We start from the raw sequence: 22585 nt of genomic DNA, 5'->3' as shown, positions 1-22585 counted from the left end.
AAGCTGTGGAGTCTGTAAGAGGTGTTTACTCCATATGTGTAAACTGTGTAACGCTCTGCTCCAAGTTGTTTAGTCTGCTTATATCATGGTCCCAACAACTGAATAGTACATTTTTAAATTGGACAACCTTTTGACTGTTCATGGATGTTCAAAGCATTATTTATTTCTGTTTTAGTTGAAGCTAGCTAGATGTCCTTACTAAATGTAGTACATTTGTTTACCAATTACTATGGTGATGCTCACAGCGTAGTAATATAGAACAGTAATTATCAGGCTATCTGTGTGTAAAAATAATGCACAGCTATTCGCCTTTTTTTCTAAATGTATTTGTTAGTTGATTATTTAGTGTGAACATTTTAAGCTTTTGAGCAGTCTGAGAGATTAATAACAGCTGCATCAGATCATTATAATGCTACAATATCCTCAAAATAAGATGTATAGTCCGATAATTATAACCTGTACCTCAGAAGGCGTCAGAGTGTGAACATTTATGGTCACATGATGTGGACACAGTTTGAAGACGACTGTTTGCAGCAGATGCACAAAGATAAGGAAATGTGGCAGCACCTGTCTCTGCTGGAGCTCAGGCAGTTATGACCTGGAGACCACCCAGACAAGCAAATACAGTGTAACAGTCTAGCCCAGCAGGGGTTGTAAAGTTTGGGTACTAGCTTGAATACGAATGTGCAAGGACACTGAATAAAAGTGAGGCCAATCTGATAACGAATTTACAGTTTCCATACTGAACACTCCCTCTGGTTCATGTTTAAAGGAACACTACCTAACTGGTCTGTTACCTACTTGTCTCTGTGGAGATGTTATTGTTTTGCCTAGAAAGTCCCATGGTATTTATTCTATGGGTGTTTTTATTGCTCAAAAAATTGCACTCTCACTTTGAGCAGGCTTGCCTCTCCACAGATCTGACCTGTAGGCCCATAGAAGTGATTTTATCAATTTACTTTGACTTTGTTTAGTTTTAGTTTTTAGTTTGGCTGGAATAGTCAGTTTTTGGCTTTATTTAGCATTGCATTTTTATGCTAATCCCTGTTATAATGAACCTTAGTCAGAGGATTAGTCCAAACTTCAGTCTATTCCTTTCTATCATTTATCAAATAATTTTCTCAAGTAACATCTTGTGTGAGAGTGTGAGAAAGTTTGAGGATCAGTGTTGTACATGACTTCCTATGTTGGTATATCTTCCATGCATAAATCCAGATGTAATCCCAAACTTGTGATGCCTTTGTTTTGACCCTGTAACCTTATATCACTCCAGGCCTGGCTGTTTCCTGTATTACTGCATTTTAACGTCTTTCGAGTGACTCGACCATGTGCGCGAGTGATCAAACTTTTCTTCAAGGCACTCCATCACTCCCTTCCTGTTTTGAATAGTGGCTCAGTTTACAAGCTTCCTGTATGGACCAAAGAACTTCCCTTACAACCTTCTGGGTTCTGTGGATCTATCAACATCCTTATCTGCCACAGCATACAATGACACAATTATAGGCTATACACCACTCTCTCAATCTGTCTGAAATAGCAAAAAAGGAGTATAAAATATTTTCTTAAAGGTGCATTATGTAACTTTTCCGGTGGAGGGTTGTCTGCTCGTTTGCTTGTCCCAATGGAGATGTTAATGCTTTGCATGAAATGCTCCACAGTATGGCTTTAACTTTATATATCTTGCATTTATTCAACTGCAGTGTTTTTATTGTTTTTAACAACATCTCCATGGACACCAGCTAGCGGTAGACCCTCCACCAGAAAGGGTACATTGTGCACCTTTAAATGATAATGTACAAATCTTTATATTTTTTCTACTTTTAAAATGTTTTTGATTCATATGTTTGTAATACACTTATTTAATATTTGAGTTTCATTTTTATGATTTTGAGCTACTTTGACCTAGCATATTGTAGATCAATATATTTTCAAACTGAGAATTTTTTGTTCCTTGGCCATTTATTCCATGGTATGTGCGAGACTGGTATTCTAGCAGATCTGGTGACCCTGACACATTAGCTCAGTGTTGACAGACTCCTCATTGTTTGGACAGTGTCTTTAGTGTCTCTTCTCTGGCCTCTCAGTGAGCATTAGAGCATGTACAAAAGCATGTAGAAACAAGGTCTCAGATCCCACCAAGGACATAAGGACCACCATCTTCCAAATGCCAACCACGTGTGACTCCTCCACTGAACAAAGCAGGATCTGAAGCTAGTGTGTGGCAGAAAAAGTGCTGACATAGTTTTAGTTAATGAGAAGAAATGCTGATGTCGCTAGTAAAACTCATGTTACAACCCAAGGAGTTATACTGGTTACTTACTTCTAGTGTAAAAAATAGTGTAATATGGGCCATTTCTGACCATTTAGATTAAAAAATATTTCAAACTTTCTTACCTCATTGGCAATTAATTAGAGCTTGACAGTCGTTAACAGTCGTTTTCCAATGTATTAAGTGTCCTTTATTGCCATAATAGTACATACACACCTATACTATTATATGCCAGTGTACTGATGTATGAATGCATGCATATATGTATTTGTGTATTATTTTATTAGAACATCACAACTGTATTAAAATCACATTTGGAATTATCTGGATTCCTAGAAAAGAAGTTAATTTAATAATTGTGTCTATGAGGATTAGGATTGACATTTGACTTTAGCTCACAAAGCTCTCTACTGTTCAATATTTCACCTGCAGATTATAAAGGTATGATTTGGAGAGAAGCTGAAATAAACCTACACTGGGTTCTCCCACTGACACACACAGACTAAAATCAATACAGTCCTGCTTCAAGAATACACGATCTTGGAGTGCATCTGTTGACATATGTACGTTTCCTAGAACTGAATTCCTTTTCCTTTTGTTATAAACACTTTAGGAAAAAAGCATATGAGAAAGCCCCTTTAATGAGAATTAAGCAGCGGCCAGGGTCAAAAGGTCATGTTCTAGCTTGCAGTTTGAGTACTACCCATCTGTACAGTGTAATTAGACAAACAGCTTCTTTCACATTCCTGTCCATTGTTCACCACTGTTTACAATGAGAGCCCTGTGCCCTCTTCCTCATAAGTGCCTCAGTCACATGACTTTCCTTCTCCGTGAGGTGTTAGGCTGGCTTTGAGACAACAATTTACATGTAAACAGCTTGTAATATATATGTCCTATGCATATCAGCTGTTCTTTTTTTCCTATATTAAAACACCATATGCTGTCAGCTTACTTATCCTCTGCACAATGTAGCACATTACAGCTTGATAAAAAAAAATCATATTTGTGTTATATTGGACATTTTACCATGTCATGTACAAGGCTGGTGTTATGACAAATCTTGTCCACTGATCTGAAGGTTGGCCGTTTGAATCCCGTTACCAGCTTAAGTGAAGTTAGTAAAGCCATTAGATTGACTTGCATGCTGGCTTTTCAATCTCAGCTTGCACAGGTGCGTACTGCCATTGTGTCCTTGAGCAAGACAATTACCGTGTGTGGGTACACTGGTGTATGTAAGTGAATGGATGAGACATTCCCCTTCATAAAGCGCTTTGAGTGCCTATTGGAGATAACATTTAACAGTTACAGTGACACCTCAGAGTTGAAAGGCAAAACATCATGGTGCATTTCATAAATGAAGTCATGCAGTCTTCTGTTTTCCTGTAAATAATAAAATGATGTAACCTCTTATTCAGAAATTGCTCAACTTAGTTCCTGCTTAAACATATTTTATATTTCAGAACTCTTACCAGAAATGCAAAATGAGTCACCGTTGCAGACAAAACATGTTGTGATTTGAATCATCCCCTGTCGTCTTTATCAGTAGCCTAACCGTCAATGCGTGAGAGGCCTGTGCTGTCAGTAACTATAGACGCCATCACATGTACATCGTGTCAGTGTGAACAACTAATATTAAATCAGAGACACAAACATGAAGGAGCGTGAGACATCTCTGCTGACGCTCATATGGGGTGACAGTAGTGACATGTATTTAGAATGCGCTTCTCCTCTGACGTTTAAACAGTAGTGCTAAAATCAAAATTGTACTTGAAAAAAAATGTTTTCCATATTCAGGAAAACAAAAGCTTTATCGGTAGTTGATACTAATAAGCAGGTGATGATACTAATATGTACATTCTCTTGATTAAGAAGTATAAAGAAACTGATATTATTCTATGTTGAAAAAACAAAATGTGACTTCAGTAAAGGAGACAGGAGTTGACCATAAATCAATATTTAATGTATATATATATTTTGTGTGATTTTTTTTTCCATCATGTCATTGAAATTTTCTTAATATCAAAATTTATCTTGAATTTTAGCATTATGACAAGATATTCTGTGATCACTGTTTTCTTCTAGCTGCTTTTAAAGCTGAGAACATTCTGAACTTTATCCCATGAAGTATGCTGTTTCCTCTCTCATACACACACATACACACATACATGCACACACACATATACAGACCTAATTGCAGTTCCACTTGAGTTTAGTTGTGTCTAATTTTATTGCAGATGCTGGTGACAATGACTGAGCGCATGTAGCAGTTTCAGCTCCTTTGTGGTCAGACTCTGGGAAACAGGCCAAAGATTTTCAGAGAGGGCAAAGCTCGGTGTAAACTGCTGTAAGTGCGCTGTGTCACTAGTGTCCACTTTGCCAATAGAGAGTCCATGAGCTGCCGAATTCATGGACTCAGTTTAATATTTAACGTTCTTCACTCATTAAAGGATGTGTCTATACAAAAGGAATGTGTGAAAGAACTCTACATTGTGAGCCAAGAGGTCACAAATGTTTTCAAAGATAACAACACTATTGTCAAAAGTATCAAATGCATACTGAAACTAATCTTATTGAAACTACATTCTAATTTTGGCAAGTATCGATACTGAAAAAAAAACAAAACTTAACCATAAAGCAATTGGACATTTCCTTTATTATTTTAGAAGACCTTTTAATTCATATCATAACAACAATGATTCTATTATTTAAATATTGTGTTTTTATTATCATTGTCGTGTCGAGTTTTTAACTATTATTCATTTAAAATATTATTTTTTCTTTCCCATTAAAGGTCCTATATTATTCAAAATTTACTTTTAGCTTTTAGCCATGTTAGAACGTTTTTATCTCCTCAAAAACATACCTGGAGGTGTGTTTTGTTTCATTCACACATGTTTGAGTAACACTTTATTATTAGTCAGTCTACATCTCCAAAGCTTAAAATGCTCAGATAACCTTTACCTTTAGTTCAGTAGAGATTGACAATTCCACAGCTGAAATGATTCAAATGATTCTAGTGAAGGTGTAGGCACTGTATTACCACATGACATCGGAAGCCTAAATATGTAGGGTGTGTGTTTTAAACATGTGAATGAAACAAAACACTCTGGGTGTGTTTGTGAGGAAACAACATTATAACATACATTAGAAAATAGCTTAATATGCGCCCTTTAAAATAAAACCATAACATATTCCTCTCCGTTAGTGATGGTAGGTCAGAGTCAACAAGTCAGTGTTATAAGTTACCAGTAATGTGTTTATATATTTACTGATTTTGATAACATATCCACTGCAAACACTGGCACATTTCCACAAATATTGGGCCAGTTTTTTCTTGTGCATGGTCAAAGAAACATCCACATTCTTGCTATAGCTTCAGCTGCAGTAAATGTCCCCTATCCTCCCACAACACGCCTTTAAAATGTTCCTTGTATTTATTGACCAAACAAGGCTGGACCTCCAACCAGTGCTTGGTCTCAGGGCGTGGGTGTCCCTGCCCCTGTAAAGTGCCACATACGGCTAATCTGCTCCATGTGAGTGCAACCTGACACCTCGCGACTAACTGCCCCAACCCTGATGAAAGACTCCCCAGAGAACCATCCATACTGCAGAACCTGTCTATTACCGTATTATTCATCTTAATTACCCCCTCCCCAAAACCTGGTCAGTGCAATCATAGGCCATTAACCAGACTAGATATATTTTAAAGGGCCCATATTACGCTATTTTCTGATTTATGTTATAATGTTGTTTCCTCATCACAAACATACCTGGAGCTGTGTTTTGCTTCATTCACACATGTTTAACAAACTCTCCATATTTAGTCTGAGCTCTCAAACTGAAAACACTGTTCCACCTTGTGATGTCATGTGCTAATACAGGAAGTGCTCCACTGTGATTTTATACTCCACACACTTTCACTAGAATCAACTAGATAATTTCAGCTCTGGAATTGCCAAAATTGAATAAAGAAAAAGGTAAAAGGCAGCTTGAAAACTACTGCTTGATGACATTACAAGGTGGAAAAGAGCATTCTGAGATACTGATTAATAATAAAGTGTTACTCAAACATGTGTGAATGAAACAAAACACAACTCCAGGTATGTTTTTGAAGAGGTAACAACATTATAACATGTCTTAAAGCTCACAAGAGTCAATTTAGTGTAATAAAGAACCTTTAACAACTATAGTTTTCAATAGTAACTTTATAATCTTTGCCCTGTATTCACTTCTTAAAATATATCTTTTCTATAAGCAGTGGAGATGAAATATGATGCTGTATTGTCTCCACCCGTTTAACACAATGGATGCAGAAATCAATAGTGAAACTCTAACCTGCAGCATTGTGCACCCACTCATTATGAAGCAATAGAAAACAGCTCTGAAAGCATCAAATAACTCTGATCGTGCTTAGGATATTACACACATTTTTATGTACTTTAAATATTTATATTCTCCTACTGTTCTTGTATTCTTGTATTGGGCGACAGTAGCTGATAGAGTGTTTGTCCACTGATCCGAAGGGGGCATGAATCCCGCTCTCGACATAAACATTATTGGTAGAGAGGTCAGATTCACTGAACTACAAGTTGGTAGTGCAATTACAGCTCCCACAGAAAAATGCTGTCGTTGTGTCCTTGGGCAAGACACTTAACTCAGATCACCCCCAATGTCTGCATACTCTGGTGTATGAATGCGTGTGTGAATGGGTGAGTGGTCCCTTGTTGTAAAGTGCTTTGAGTTCCTTGAAGGTGGAAAAGCTTATATAAAAAACATTTACCATTTATGTTACATCGCAATATTGGATTTTCCATTGTGCGACAAATAAAGGTTATCTCCTATCTTATTAATGTTCTTAAAATTTTATACAGGTGTGTTTTATTTCAATAACTGATCAGTTGATTTTTTAGTTTTCTCAGAGTCAAATAAAACGGCTCTCAAAGGATTTTTTAAGCTCATTACATAAGTGTAAAGGGTTGGCTCAGATTTGAATTTAAAGAATGCATTGTTTCACTGCTCTGGTGACGTTCTTCCCTTTAACCGCCATCCTTTCTGTTTTTATTCAAACAGCTGGCTAACATCTGGCAACCATTAGATCGAAGCCCTTTTTTTGTCCGTCTCTGAAATATTTAGACGTGTAGTAGATTTCTATTTTTGATCCTTTATACAAGTGAAACACTAACAGTGCCTATGTTCATCATTCAAATGGAGATGGGAGTGTAGTTTATTGCAGAACATTTTTGTTATTTATTGTATTGTATTTGGAATATTATGCATTTTTGTGCTGTAGTTCAAAGTCTTGATAAATGGATTTGTATTGTTTGGGTGGGTAACTGGTGTAAAACATATGCCAAATTTATCAATCACTACACAGAGACAGATCACTTCTTCTTGCAGAGGAAATGGAATGCTGCTCAAGTTTATTTATTTTTTTACTAGTACAAATGAACAATAATCACAATTGTAGTTGAACTTTGAATCCAATCACAACAATAATTTTGAATCTCACAACCCCCAAAAATGCACCGCATATCCCTCTCTGAGCATCCTCCATCCCACAGACATAATCAGGGGCAGGCAGACTGGATGGAGTCCCACATGGAAGAGCAGATTTAAAATGTGCGAACAGTTAACATGCACAAGACTCCTGCATGCCTCCACCCAGGAAGTAACCTTCTTATGTTAATTTACTTGGATTAATTTAAGAAGATTTCTGTAGAGCTTCAAATGGTGGTGGTATAGTTAGTTACCTATTCGTGAGGTTTAAGGGGCTGAATCAATGGATAGGGCTGCACCAGGAAGGACATATGGGTGTAATCATTTATAAATTTATAATCATCTAAAAATAATATAAATAAATAAAAATAATGTAAATATAAAAAATACAAGCCATTCAAATCAGTTCACTATAAAGAGCTAGTTTAGTCTGTGTTGGTCCCATGTTTGGATAAATTGTTCAAGTAGGGTATCTGATGAAAAATATTTATCAAATAAATTCCTAAACAATTTTGTGTTAGGAGCCAAAGCTGTGGTGAAGGAGAGGAAAACCCAAGAATTTTGGCTATATTGACAGAGGAATGTTGGTAACCCGTAGTATGTAAATCTACTATAAGCTTGATGGTTGATTATGGGTGCATTTGTCGACTGGTGCCACTGTGCTGCGGCATTCTGGGTAAAATATCTGCATAAACATAAAGAGTAAAGCTTATGTCATGGATTTGTGGTGTTGGCCCAGAGATTGGCTGGCGCCGCACTTGGCCCTCACCAGTTTAGCCCCAGATGTGCTCAGTTTCTGCTGGTGAAGAAGGATGAGAGAGAGAGACAGAAAGAGAGAGGGAGTGAGAGAGAGAGGAGAGAGAGCGACAAAGTGAAAGAGACAGAGAGAGAACTGCAGGGAATAGAAATCTGACCTTTTATGCCCCCGTTTTACTCCCCACAGTCCTTTTTTGTAGTTTTTTTTATTTTTTATGGAAGCTTTTTGTTTATATAGATAGAGTCAATTACATTCACTAAATGTAATTGGGCCTTGAAATAGTGTAGGTGTTGGCTTATGTGGTGTCTTTTGAGAGGGATAATATAATAATAATAAAAAATGTTAAACTTAAATGTGTATATTTTGGTGAAGTTATTAAAATACAAAATTGAGCTTCTACTTACTCTACTTCTCATAGTTTAAAGGGCCCATATTACACTATTTTCTGATCTAAAAACATATCTTGAGTTTTCATTCACACATTTTTAACACACATATTCAGTTCTTCTCTCAAACAGAAAACACTCATGTAATAAACTCCAAACATATTCACTAGAATCATTTGAATGATTTCAACAGTGGAATTTCCAATCTCCATTGAACTAAATCTAAAAGGTAGCTGTTAACTTGAAAGCTACCTCTTCATCATATTTTATGATGAAACTGAGCATTTTGAGCTTTGGTGATGTAGACAGACAAATAATAAAGGAATAAAGAACATGAGTGAATGAAACAAAACACAACTTCAGGTATGTTTTTGATGAGGCAACAATAAAAGGGTCGATTTTGTGTAATACAGGACCTTTGACAATTTTGTTTTTACACATAGTAACACCCTAAACCGTAATCATTTTTAATCAATATATATTACTTTAATTTATTTTGTTACTTTACCTTTGGAATTAGCTGTACTGAGGCTGTCCTGACAGTGGTCGTCATGGTATGAAAGATTAATGCAATTAGCTTTGATTGTTTAAGTGCGCACGTCCCATTCAATGACTCATTTACTGCTGACAATTACTGTCTGTTTAAGATGCACAGCTAACGAGGAGCATGCTGCCAGCCTGCATTAGCGCATGTCTGACATTGTTCACACACGGACACATATTTAAGTCACTGAGCGGTCACCTGGATACAGGCCACCTCCTCTGGTCAATAAAAAGTGAATTAAATATGCAGATTCACCAGTGCTTTGATGTGTGCAAGAAAGCTTTATAATGTCTGCTTTTATCATCATCCACAAAATGTGAAAGCGTGCCCTAATGTTCATATCCAGAGGGCCTTTTTGAACTCTTCAGAGTGGGAGGAGGAAATAAAAGTGTGGTAGAAGTTTCCAGGCCTGCATTGTGTTATGATGAAGAGGCAATAAAATATTAGAATACTCCGAGGAGAAGACTGAGCTCATTGTTGTAAGTTCACAAACGTCCCACAGCGTCAGACAGTGTGAAATCAAAAAGAGCCTCGTACAACTGTTTGTCTGAGAGAGTCAGTCTGCCCTGCTGTAATGAGCCAGAACTAATCAAATATCATAGAGTACAATGAAGAGGTTAGCTACAGTAATGTGTGATTGAAGTATCAGCCTCTGTGTATTTATTATACTAATTTACTCAACTGCAGTTTTGAGTACATTTCTTAAACATTTAAATGGATTTTATATTTTAATAAATTCAGCACAAATCCAAATACCTTTTTCCCTGCTTATTTTATTTTTACATAGAAATATAAATTTTATTTACTATTACTATTTTCTGGCTATCATCATCCATACTTGAATATCTCATGATATACACCAAATCAAACCTTTTTTTAATTCAGTCATTATTTTAAGCTATTATTATATTGTTTACCTTTCTGATGGTAACCATGTGCTATCATTGCTATTATTTGACGTTAAATTTATCTTCTCTTGTGCTTTTAAATTGAATAAATACAGTATAAGTGTAAGTGTGATTTAAAGCACCTTTCTAAGTCTAAGGAGTAACCTGGTTGCCAATAAATGTCAGCCTTATGTCAGGGCAGCTTGGCCCGGCAACAAAACATCAATTGTTTCCAATTGGCAGAATTTCCACCCCTCAGCCACAGATCTAGCCAATCAGAGAGAGGCTAGGAGGAACTGAGCACATTCACCCTGGCAACGGCTTCAGTCTACCTCCAGCGCGTCCTCTCTGTCTCCATCAGATGGCCAAATAACAGGCGCTCAGACAGGATGAGGTAACCTCTAATGCAACAGCGGGGGGTGTCTGTGGTCCATGTCCTGTGTATATGGTAATGTCCCTCCACAGACAGGACACTGGATATACAGAGGAGGTTATCTCCGAGTAGGAGACATGAGGCAGAGGCAGGTCCTTCACAGTCTGTGGGGGAGCAGTGATATCTGAGCCTTTGCACTGCAGCCTGAAGACAAGAGTGTAGTACAGTGGGGTACTTATTTGACTAACCCTTCTGTGACCGCACCACACCAAACGCACCTCTATAACATGCTACATCACTACTGTGTTTAAACTTCAAACTCAGAACTGTGTACTCCCTGTAGTCACTCCTCTGAGGGGGCTCTGAGGGACTCCTATGGGATTAGCTGCTTAACATCCCCTGTCTTTGTTTTGTATTTTATGAATAGACACAAGAGACATGACGTGTAAAACAGTAACTCAATCATCTTCAGTAACAGTTTTTGCTGTAACCAGGCCAGTGTAATCCATACTAAACTATCACTGATCACTTCCAGTTGCATCTGGCCTTCCTGACGCTCAAGCAATCCCCTGCCCTGCCGCCATAATCGCTGTTGACACGGGAAATTTAATCTAGATATCTTGGTGATGATGAAAGTGGTTGTAATAGGATTAAACTGAGCCTGACAGGACTGTGACATTGCCACTGCAGGGCATTACTCCACAAGTGTGCCACAGTATTATGGGCATTGGGCACACACTCGACAGACTTTCTGCAGAATACAAACAAATGCGTAAATAGTGCTTCTTGTTTTTGCTCAATAGAACATTAGGAGTAAGCCTAATATTATATACCACAATAATTTGTACAGAAGTAGATCTACAACCTGTAAATATTTTGAAATTGTACTTTCAATCTCATGCTATATCCCTAGATTGGCCAAAGGGTTCATGTTTAGCTGACTAAGCATTGCACATATGCTGTAATAAAGAAGAGAAGAAAACCTGATTGGAAAAGAAAGACACAACTGCAATAACAAGAAATAGCTACTGCACTGCTATCTTTAGACATGGCTGATTATATGTATTCCTCCCCCATGTTTTAAAAAAGCGCCTTATGTAAAATTGGTTGGATTAAAATAAAAACACTGGTAGGGACTAAACAAGAGAATGCAGTGTTCCATGTCTCTGCTAAATGGCCAACACTTAAAGCTACCGTCTGTAATTAGACTGCCCAACCTGCCCCTGTGGTATTCTCACATATCACCACTAGATGCTATCTATCTTACTACTGTCTGATGTTGTGCCAGTTTTGGCTTGATAGAAGAAGACCAGAAAGCACAGGTGAACCTAGGGGTCGGAGAATACAGGTTTCACATCTGCTATCTGCTGCTATCTTAAAAAAAATAAATAAACTTGCAGAATTATAGCTTTAAGATCACATATTTGCTAGGATTAATTTTGCTATGTAAATCACATTACTTGTTAGTTATTGTGAGTTTGAGATACATGGGTTTCAGCACCTACAACTTCATATTATCCATTACAACTTGTTCGCAATGCTAGCTACACTCTGCGTTTAAAAGGGTTAAGCACATTGAGCTGCATGAAATTGATGTAATAAATAGGTCAAAAGATCAGACAGTTTCCACTTACAGTAATTTTGTGCGCTCATGTACTGTATCTATGTAGCCTCTTAACATTGCGACAGATTATAGAAGCAGGGCAAAAGCGTTAGAAAAAGCATTTCTTACAAGCTAAAGGCTAAGGGTTAAGATTATCCACCAAAGAGGTTTGCATCCCCGAGCACCAACCCACATTGTAAAAGGACCTTGAGGTAGCATAGTTGTACTGTATCTAGCTAATTGTGGTAGTGTTAATTCTGGGGTAAATTCTCATAATTCACCCATTAAATTTGATGCAAACAATGTCAGAGTTAACGGTCCCCGCCAGACGTGCCGTAAGACATCATAAAATTGTCCCTTTTGAGCGCTTGATATGTGTTCCCATAAATTTCTCTTTAATTGTTTAAAAGATATCTCATTTCAGTCCTAAAAGTTTATGACCTGATTTTATGATCTGTGCAACTCCTATGGGTGTAGGGCAGGCTATGTGCCCCTCAACTTCTTGTGCTACAAATCACATGGTTTTATGCTAATCGAGTATCAGCTCTGGTAGATAAGAGAATAAAGACACAGGAAACTGACTAAACGTGCCAGGCAAATCCTTTATCTTTAAATCAATTATGGTCTTTAATGTGATAGCATAGATCTATAAAGTTCAGAGGGTGAATCTTTAAATGTGAATTATAATTATATCAATTATATCCATAGAAATTAGTTCCATTGGTAAGTTACTTCAAAATAACATTACTCATGCATACAAAGAAAAAAAAAACAAAAACACAAAAAATTCTCTAAAATAAAATAATCACAATCTTTAGAAATGTTTTTGGTTTTAGCCAATTTCAAATGTCTATTTCTTGAACAATGCTTCCACTTCTGTTTAAAGCAGTGCTTTTTGCACCAAGTACCACCAAAGAAAAGATCTGACTTTTCGAGTATCACCAGGTCTATAAAACGACTATTCCAGGTCTAATATAGAGCTAAACCATGTCTATAAGTGGGACTTCCACTTCCGCTGTATTTCTAAAAAAGAAACTATACAAAGGAGGACTAAAAATAGATAGAAGACACTTGCAAACCATCACTTGTACACATACAACAGTTTGAGAAACACTGGTTTAGATAACTCATATAAATGAATAAAGTAAAACATGGACAATGTTCACCAGATAAATTATTTTATACATATAAGGCTACTATCTATAGGTGTGTGTGCATGTGCTAGATGCTGCCTATCAGACACTATTTACTTCCTAGTCTGTATTGTGATCAATGAGAGATTTGTCACGGCTTGGGGGAGTAAATACCTCCAACTGTTCCCACTGTGGGCTACTATCAGTCTACTGTGTTCATACCAGTTCATACCAGGCCGGCCATTGATCCAAACCCAGCTGCAATGCACAGCCATGGAGCCGCTGAGGAGTTGACCCTTGACCCCTTCACTGCTGCTGCTCCTCGCTTTGTCGGCTGCTTTAAAAAGAGATGAAAACTATCACTCACAGTCTGTATCTGAGCGGATGCATAAATCAATAGATATATGAGGTTCTCTCTGCGTATTTATTGAATGAGTTGGTCATCTGTGGTAGTGTATTGGAAGGGAGAGGTCATCTTTATCTTAGGCTTATTATTTTCAACTGTGCAAGGCCAACAAATGAGCCTTCCAACTATGGCCCATTGGCAGTCAAGCAACACTAGGGCATAATTGGAGCCTTAGAAAATATGTTTCAGAGTGTATTGTTTAGGGCAGGAAAATTACTATATCTGCATATTGTTCAATATATGAACTCCAGAACAAAATATTTTTGGGGTCAGTATTTTGTGTGTGCATTTTCTTTGTACTACTGGGGAATGTGTGGTTATATTCTGGCTAAATGATAAGATTTGCGCTGTAGAAGTTGAATGAATAACTTCTATGATTCAATACAGATGCAAACTTAGTACTAAAGTGTTTCATTTTGCTGTTTATTTATTTTTTACTGTATTGTAGATTTAGAATAGTTTTTGTGGAATAAATCTGGTTGTTGTGTCAGTGTCATAAATTAGTTTCAAAATTACTGTTGATCATCTGTATTTACTTCAGCAATATATCCATCCATCCATTTTCATCCGCTTATCTGGGGCCGGGTCGCGGGGGCAGCAGCCTAAGCAGGGACTCCCAGACTTCCCTCACCCCAGACACGTCCTCCAGCTCCTCCAGGGGAACCCCGAGGCGTTCCCAGGCCAGCCGAGAGACATAGTCCCTTCAGCGTGTCCTGGGTCTTCCCCGGGGCCTCCTCCCGGTGGGACATGCCCGGAACACCTCCCGACGGAGGCGCCCAGGAGGCATCCGGAACAGATGCCCGAGCCACCTCAGCTGGCTCCTCTCAACGTGGAGGAGCAGTGGCTCTACTCTGAGCTCCTCCCGTGTGACTGAGCTCCTCACCCTATCTCTAAGGGAGCGCCCAGCCACCCTGTGGAGGAAACTCATTTCGAGTGCTTGTATCCGCGATCTTGTCCTTTCGGTCACTACCCAGAGCTCATGACCATAGGTGAGAGTAGGAACGAAGACTGACCGGTAAATTGAGAGCTTCGCCTTTCGGCTCAGCTCCCGCTTCACCACAGCGGTCCGATACAGCGACCGCATCACTGCCGAAGCTGCACCAATCCGCCTGTCAATCTCACGTTCCGTCCTTGGGGACCACAGGATTTCATCGCTGCTGTTTGCAGATGATGTTGTCCTGTTGGCTTCATCGAACCAGGACCTGCAATGTGCACTGGGGCGGTTTGCAGCCGAGTGTGAAGTGGCTGGGATGAAGATCAGCTCTTCTAAGTCCGTGGCCATGGTTCTCGACCGGAAAAACGTGGCTTGCCCTCTCCGGGTGAGTGGGGAGTCCCTGCCTCAAGTGGAGGAGTTCAAGTATCTCAGCAATATATCGTGCTTCAAAATGAGTTATTGTGACTTGTGATTGTTTATAGGTGGAGAATGAAACACATTTTTGAGAGGTTCTTTCAAGTTGCTCTATGAAGGCCAATAGAGCAGGTATAGAAATAAACAACATTATGAACTGCTGAGATAAGAAAGGACTCTAGATATGGGCTTAGGCAGTTTTAGTTTCCATTTTGATCATTTCAGTAGTATTCGTTTATTCACCTAGGACTACAAAAGACTAAAATAGCTGTTCACAGGATTGTTCTAGTTGTCAAAAATTATCTTATGTTTTATCAGCTACACAAAGAGAGGCTATATTGTGTTGTTAACAGCTGTTGGGGTGTCTTGACTCTTTATAACAAGATACAAAGAAAAATATCACAATATTTGCTTTGCTGTACAAGCCCTGTGACTGTAAATGGGACAGTATGAGGCTTGGGTGTGGACCGGTCTTTTGTAACCCTAAAGTGAATAACTTGGTCAAACATTAACTCATTTGTCATTGTTTGTGTATTATGAGCTCATATTCGATTTAGTACACTGCTTCACAAACATTTGCCTCTACATTGCAATAATATAACAAAGCGAAAAGATGCAAAAATAACACAGGAATGTTAAAGGTGCAGTATAACCTTCCCCTGTATGTCTCTGGCAAGTAAGTGACACCAGTTGGCCAAGTTACAGGTCAGATCTGTGGAGAGGCAATCCCCCTCCTTCACAGTAAGAATTATTTTTTATATATATATAAAATGCAATAAGTGGAACATTCCTGACAAAGCAATAACATTCCCATGGAGGGAGACAAGTAGGTGGTGGAACCTTCACCAGAAAAGTTACATATTGCACCTTTAATATATTATGACAAAAACAGTACATCTTGTTTCAAGGGACCACCCAATTCTTGTGGGTAAAACCAGCAAGAAAAATCACTTTGTAACTTGTTTACTGCTAGTTTTCCGCATCTGCCTGACACACCGCTGCCCCACACTGGCTCAGTTCCTCTACCGAAGCAGAATTGTTTGACTTGTGCATGAGGGACGACAGCATGGCACCATATTACAAACCACAATGAGCCTTTGATGTGTTATTTTTTATGTGAGGAAAGCCTTGTATTTTGGGCTGGGCTCCACTCCTCTTATAGTCCTCCCCCTCTCCTTCCTCCACCTCCCCTCTTGTCTCACACAGCAGGCATCTGACTTTGCCCAAGTCCTTTGACCAGGCTCGTAGCTTATAGTTGTGTGTATTCAAACAAGAGCGACCCTGTAAATCATTGTCCAGGAGGCAGGGGTCATACCAAAGAGAGCCCAGGCAAAGTGCAGAGCTGTGAGCCGCACGTGACTCTGTTCTTCATGGGAAAGGCAGAACCACTAACATAATTAGTTGTTACTATTTTTCACTGGATCGGCCCACAGTGCAGCAGCCCCGAGTATACGCCCAGAGCCAGGAAACTTTGAGGCCTCAGACTTTGGCTTAAGGCTGTTAATATAGAATGTGACAAGGGGTGATACTCTCAAAGTGATTACAGTCATATATAAATGCGCAATACTAACAATTGACTGGAACACCAACAAGGCTTTACTCACTTCAGTTCACTTAGAGTCACAAGCAGGACACGACATTGCTTACGGGTGCATAGTTTTAAAATGTTTCAAGATGTATTTTTGGTAACACTAAAAACACTTTACTCACTTTAATTGTCATAATAAAACATGAAGAAATTTCTAATAAAGAACTCATTTATTATAAATGATTCAGGCTTAGTAATACCCTTACTCCTTAATTAAGTAGTTATAAGCCTGAGTCACTCTTAATAAACTATTAATTATGTATTATTTAGGTTTTATGCTGGAGAATTCATAATTAATGCTTTTAAAATTATAGTTATTAAACATCATAGGCTATATATTTTTATTGCCTTGAACTTTGTTTTTCTCTACATGTTTTTTTTATCCTAAGATCAGAAAGATATCAGCCTACAATCAGCCAACAAAATACTCAGTCTACAAAATACTCCAGCCGATTTTAGATATTCTTATCTACGTGGTATGTCAAGCCATTAAAATCTTTGTGTTGATCCCAAGCCTGGAGCGAGTGCAAGGAGGAACATCCTGAACAACCTGAAAATCAATGCAAAATCAATATATTAAATCAATTAAACTAGACAGATGGACTGCCATGGCAGATGCGTACCTATGACCTCTGGTCCATAGAGCAAAGACAGCAGAAGGAACAGGCCAAAAAGGCCAAATGACTGTGCACCCTTTTCTTAGTTTAAGGCCAGTCTAGTCCTGGTGTAGACTTAGTGTAACCTTGTTCTTTTCAAGGTTTTGTTCTGGAAATAGTCTCAGATTAGCCCCAGTTTTGATGTGTGTGTGTAAATGTCCTTACTCAACCTATTTTATTATGGTTTTGGTCAAGTTGTTTCATTGTTGTATTAAGATTTTTAGAAAAAACTATGCAACATGTCAAACTGAGAGCAGAAAACAGGACTGTCATCCTGTGCGAACTCTGTTACTAAAACTCATTTTCCAGCTCCCTAAATCCTGCTCTTGTGAACATGCTAACCACAAGCTAAAGCTAACTGCTGGCATGGCTTCAAAGTGTGGTCTTCCTCTTACAGTTCTGCTTCTTCACTTCTGTCAGACTCCTGCAAGAAAACGGTCAAAACAGACACTATTACCTTGGATGGACTTCAGTAAATACTTTAATGCATTTGTCAGATCATGGGAAACCTGGAGGAGTTCTGAAATATTTTGAGGTTAAGAGGGCAATGAAGTGTTTAAGATTATTTCGCTTACATTTGACTGAGATAACCAGAAAAAAATCTGCATTTAAAGGGGTACTGTGTAACTTTTCAGGTGCAGGGTCAGCCACCAGCTTGTCTTCATGTTCTTAGGATGTCCCATAGTATGGCATTAAACATTTCTATCTTCGTGAAGATGTGAAAGTAGATGACATCATTAGGCCAAATAAGAGATCAGAATTGTGGAGAGGTGAGCCCACAGTATGAATATTTTTAGGTACTTTAGAGCAATAAAAATATCTTTAATTGAATAAATGCAATAAAATGTAATCAGAAAAAAAAGTGACAGTGCACCTTTAAAAAAGAAAAGAGAACTCTGTGTTTTAACTACCTACATTCATACATTTGACTTGGGTATAATAAAGATGCAAGAACAATCAAACATAATATATGGTACTTTATTTCAGTTCAAAAACTGACAAGCACTCCTCGATCAACATATTAAAACATTATTGCCATCTGTTCAAATCTCACAAGATGGCTCCTTAAAATAAATACTTTTTAGAGGAAATAATACAGAAAGAATACCATATGTGAGGTTGGAACCGCACAGACGAGAGACTAAAGGGTTTTGAAAATCCCCAACCCGAATCTCCAACAAAACAAAAACATGTTGGTATAAAACAGCTAAGCATTTTTAAAAATACAGCATCTTACAAAACCTTTTTTAATCTTTGCACTTTTCAAATCACTGTAAAATGTCAGCTGGTATCATGACAAGAAATCAGGAGTCGATTCATGTAGAAGAAAAGACAGAATGTGCTTCTGTTTTGTACATTTGTATTCACATATAAGAGAATATAGTCCTTTTAGTCCAGGTGTGTAACAGAGCTATTGTCCTCGCATCTCCTCTGCACCGCCTGCTTGCACCATCCATAAAATCAAAACAGTCAAAAGTACTCAAAACTGATTTCAAGATTATAAACATTTATATAAAACAAACAACATAAAAAGTTTCTCTTTAGGACATAAACCAAGAGAGGAAATACAGTTGTGAATTTTGATTTCAAGAATACAGGGTACAGTACAAAATGTGGTCCGGTGATAGCATGAAAAGCATGCAGGTTTTTGAATGAATGGCCTGCTCATTTTCCTCACATACTAAATATAAAAAGGCATGGCTTTTCCTTAATACACCCAACAATGGTCTCAATGCTTTTGCCTTTATTGGCCATTTTCTACTATAAAAGTATGGAACCAAATGGGAGAATCAACCTTTTTTTCATATTAGCAGGTCCAAAAGATGTTTATGAGTAAGGAGGAGCTGGGGTTGTTTCACAGCTAGACACAAAGTCCAATGCATTTTTAAGTATTAGTACAATATTATGAGCATGTAAACAAAAGGCTTGAGTTGTCATTAAGTGCACAAGCCAGCAAACCTTTTTTGTTATAAATCTTTCAATGTTAGTACTGCAGAATATAGAAATAAAATACCATAACTTAAGATAAACTTTCTAGGCACTGGTTGATTTCCAAGGCGTTTTTCATTGTAGACTGTGATAAAAGTCAACAAAGATAAAACTAAAGAAAACAGTCGAGTGTGATGGTTTTTGCAAAGACCAAACACTTTCTCTTCTGTCAAATACCTCAAGGTCCTTTGCCAGCCTTTTGCTCTGATCTTCAAAAAGGGCAGTCTAAAGGATCAAAGAGTCTGAAAGGTCAAAGTTCAAAGGTCAAGTGTCTCCTTCATGCGCAGAACGTAGCTGATTTTTAACCCATTATTTTTTGCGGAATCTCTATCGAAGCCTTGATGAAGATGCAGTTGTCCCGGATGTAGTTTCGTTTCTTGATTTCCTCATGGGAGATGAACTTGGGGTATCCGAATCCCAGGGTGCTCTCGTCCATGGAATTGCGGTTGCTGCTTGGCTTTTGGAAGTTTTTCCAGTTGGGGTCAGGATTGAATGTTTCAGTGATGTGTTGCGGTTTGGATAGGGACGGATCACTCTGGTCCAGAATTGAGAAAGTCACTTTGTAGGAGAAGGGCCACTCTAGAAGGTTGTCATACTCTCCTGGTAGCACTCGGATATACACAGAAAGGTGGGACCCCTCGCCGCTGCCATTCCCGTTCAGAAATGCCGAAACCTGCAGCTTGTAACCATAGCGATGTGTGTAAAAAGGCGGACTGAAGAACTCGTGGTTGCTCCTCATCTTGGCCTCCTGGAGTTTTCGGGAATAGTCGTTGAGTTTCCAAATCAGGACTCCATCATGGCTCACAGACAGTTCCTCCATCTCCCTCCGCAGCTCTAGGATCTCCTGCCTTTGCCGCCCCACCAGGTTACACATCATGGTCAGGTGGGACTTAGTGGTGTCCTCAAGGTGCCGGCCGATCGCCAGTTTAGGGCACTGCAAAAAGTAAGTAGAGACTCAATGAAATGAGTGAACTGATGCAGACTACATTATATCCAAGTACAGTTTTTATGCAGATCAATTAGCCTGTCCTGAGACTTGCAATGTTGTACAGCAGGCAGAGGTGGAGGTTGTAAAGTTGAAGATATGGAGGTTCTCTTTAAAATGTATAAAAATACAGCAGGTATTGAAATAATATAATAATAAATATATATATATATATATATATATATAAGAAAAAAGCTGCTGAGGACTTGATGTAGGCAAAGATATAGGAGAAGATGATGTAGGGGATGGGGATTCAAGCAGTTCAATTTGTTGAAGTTGAAAGAAAAATAAAACTCCACTGCAAGGAACTACAACTTTGATAATTTGTCCATTTTAGACTCATTGAGACACGTTGCGCCCGACTTTTAAGACATATATTTGAGGAGCTGGCATGTTCTAATGACTATATTTAATCGTGTCGGCTCAATGCTAAAGATGAGATTTGCTTCCTGCCAGACCATCTGTAAATGTGTGTAGCCGACAGCACAGAGTAAGAAACTCATCTCCCCTCTCAATTTATTATTTTTTTTTCAAATTGACGTCAGATTCAAAAATAGGCTGACATGCAAAGCAAACATACACGCTCATTAAAACGCAGCTTACAGGCAGAGAAGTTATAAATGTTGTAGCATAAGACTCATAACTACGGACCTGGTTTAGGTATACTTAGGTCCTTATATAATGCATTTCCCTCTGTTTGTAATGTCAAGTATTATTATAGAATAAATTGTGTTATCTTACCCGATGTTTGCAGCCAGCATCTTTAAAAGGACATAGGACCAGTGCACTGCCGCAGTTGTCTTTGACGTGATTGGCCAAATCCTCCCTGGCAATGTTGGGGGTGCCGCACTGATTCGGACATTGCACTGGGAACCGAGGGCAGTGATACTGGTGATTCTGTTGAAACATGCATTAAAACAAAATGTTAATTTGACAGGCAATATGACAGATATGAAGAACACTGAGGAATGAGATGAAAAAGTTGCACACATACAAAGCGCGCTTTAAATAACTATTCTAAAAATACCTCAGAAGTATTATTAATAACAGACAGTTTTGACAAATCACATTCTGCTTTGAAATTAATGAGAGCTTCTGATAGGTACTTCAGTAGGACTGTACAGGGAAGTGCTGCTGATCAAAATGTAATCAAGCTGAAGACTTTGTCAATGATCAGCTCAGGTCTGTTTAATCAATAAGTCTACAACCTTTACTGTCAGTAAAAGCATGTGATTTGGAGGAGAGAAGAGAAGAAATTTGACTATTATGTTAAATGATCAAAAGCCAATAATGTGTAAGTTCAGGAAATTCATTTAGAAAGACATTTTATCTGCTTTTAAGAAGACATAATTTGAGAGGAAATTGTGATTAATCAATGTAAAATAAATCTTGATTGTTGTCATATGCCCCAGCTCAAACTGGCACACATTAATATTTCACACTACATGAGTGACCATTAAAACAGTTAAATAACATAGTTTTGTAGCACTAAAGCGTGACAAACCTGGATTGTGTCATAGACAAACTCTTTGCCGCAGTACTTGCAGGGCTGTGTGCGTTTGGGACACTCAGCCATGCTGTGCTGGGACAGGAGGCGCCGCATCATCCGAGCTCCACATTTGTTCTCACAGTAAACACTCTCCTGGGGACACACGCCCTGATGGTTCTGGACAAAACAAAAACACTGCATTAGAGTTTCATGTACAAAATACTCTTTACTTTAGTTAAATCTTATTTGAAATATAGTATTAATGTATGTAACATTACTATATATATTATAAACATGGAAAACCATTTAATAATGTAACTTTTCTGGTGGGGAGGGTTACTGCCTGCTTAAAATGTTTTTGCCTTGTTTGGAATGTTCCTCAGTATTGCATTAAACATACTGATCTCCATGGAGATACACATGCAACACAGATAGGTTTTATGCCATATTTGGAACATTATAGCAACAGGCAAAGAACACAGTGTACCTTTAAACAGAGCACATGCATATCATTTATTGCTAAAACTATTCAGCCCAGAGAATATATATATTTTTTCTTTTACATTACGTTTCTTTTACATTATTCTATAAAGGATAGCAAAATATTGTATTTCTGAAAAATGCAGCACATGCTAGGCTAAACTTGTCCATTAACACCTCTTTGACCATATATTTG

General features: G+C 38.2%; 2 protein-coding genes across 2 annotated transcripts in view; one reads left to right on the top strand and one right to left on the bottom strand.

Annotated features, from left to right (window-relative positions):
* tlcd1 (TLC domain containing 1) overlaps positions 1–22585 on the top strand; it is a 78653-nt gene that overhangs the window by 19478 nt on the left and 36590 nt on the right. The gene's annotated exons all lie outside the window — the stretch shown is intronic.
* The window catches only part of traf4a (tnf receptor-associated factor 4a), a 28046-nt gene continuing 23869 nt past the window's right edge, over positions 18409–22585 (bottom strand). Inside the window, exons 5-7 of the mRNA XM_020928584.2 lie at positions 21925–22086; positions 21162–21317; positions 18409–20369 (exon numbers count right to left, since the gene is read on the bottom strand). Of these exons, the coding sequence (XP_020784243.1) occupies positions 19737–20369; positions 21162–21317; positions 21925–22086 (951 nt within the window). The 3' untranslated portion in view covers positions 18409–19736. The remainder of the gene's footprint in view (positions 20370–21161; positions 21318–21924; positions 22087–22585) is intronic.

The sequence above is a fragment of the Boleophthalmus pectinirostris genome, unplaced genomic scaffold (genome assembly GCF_026225935.1).
Source record: "Boleophthalmus pectinirostris isolate CB_2022bp ecotype Guang Dong unplaced genomic scaffold, ASM2622593v1 HiC_scaffold_9, whole genome shotgun sequence".
In the NCBI taxonomy this organism is placed as follows: Eukaryota; Metazoa; Chordata; class Actinopteri; order Gobiiformes; family Gobiidae; genus Boleophthalmus; species Boleophthalmus pectinirostris.
Note: the sequence above shows the minus strand (reverse complement) of the source record. Positions and strands in the feature narration are given on the sequence as shown.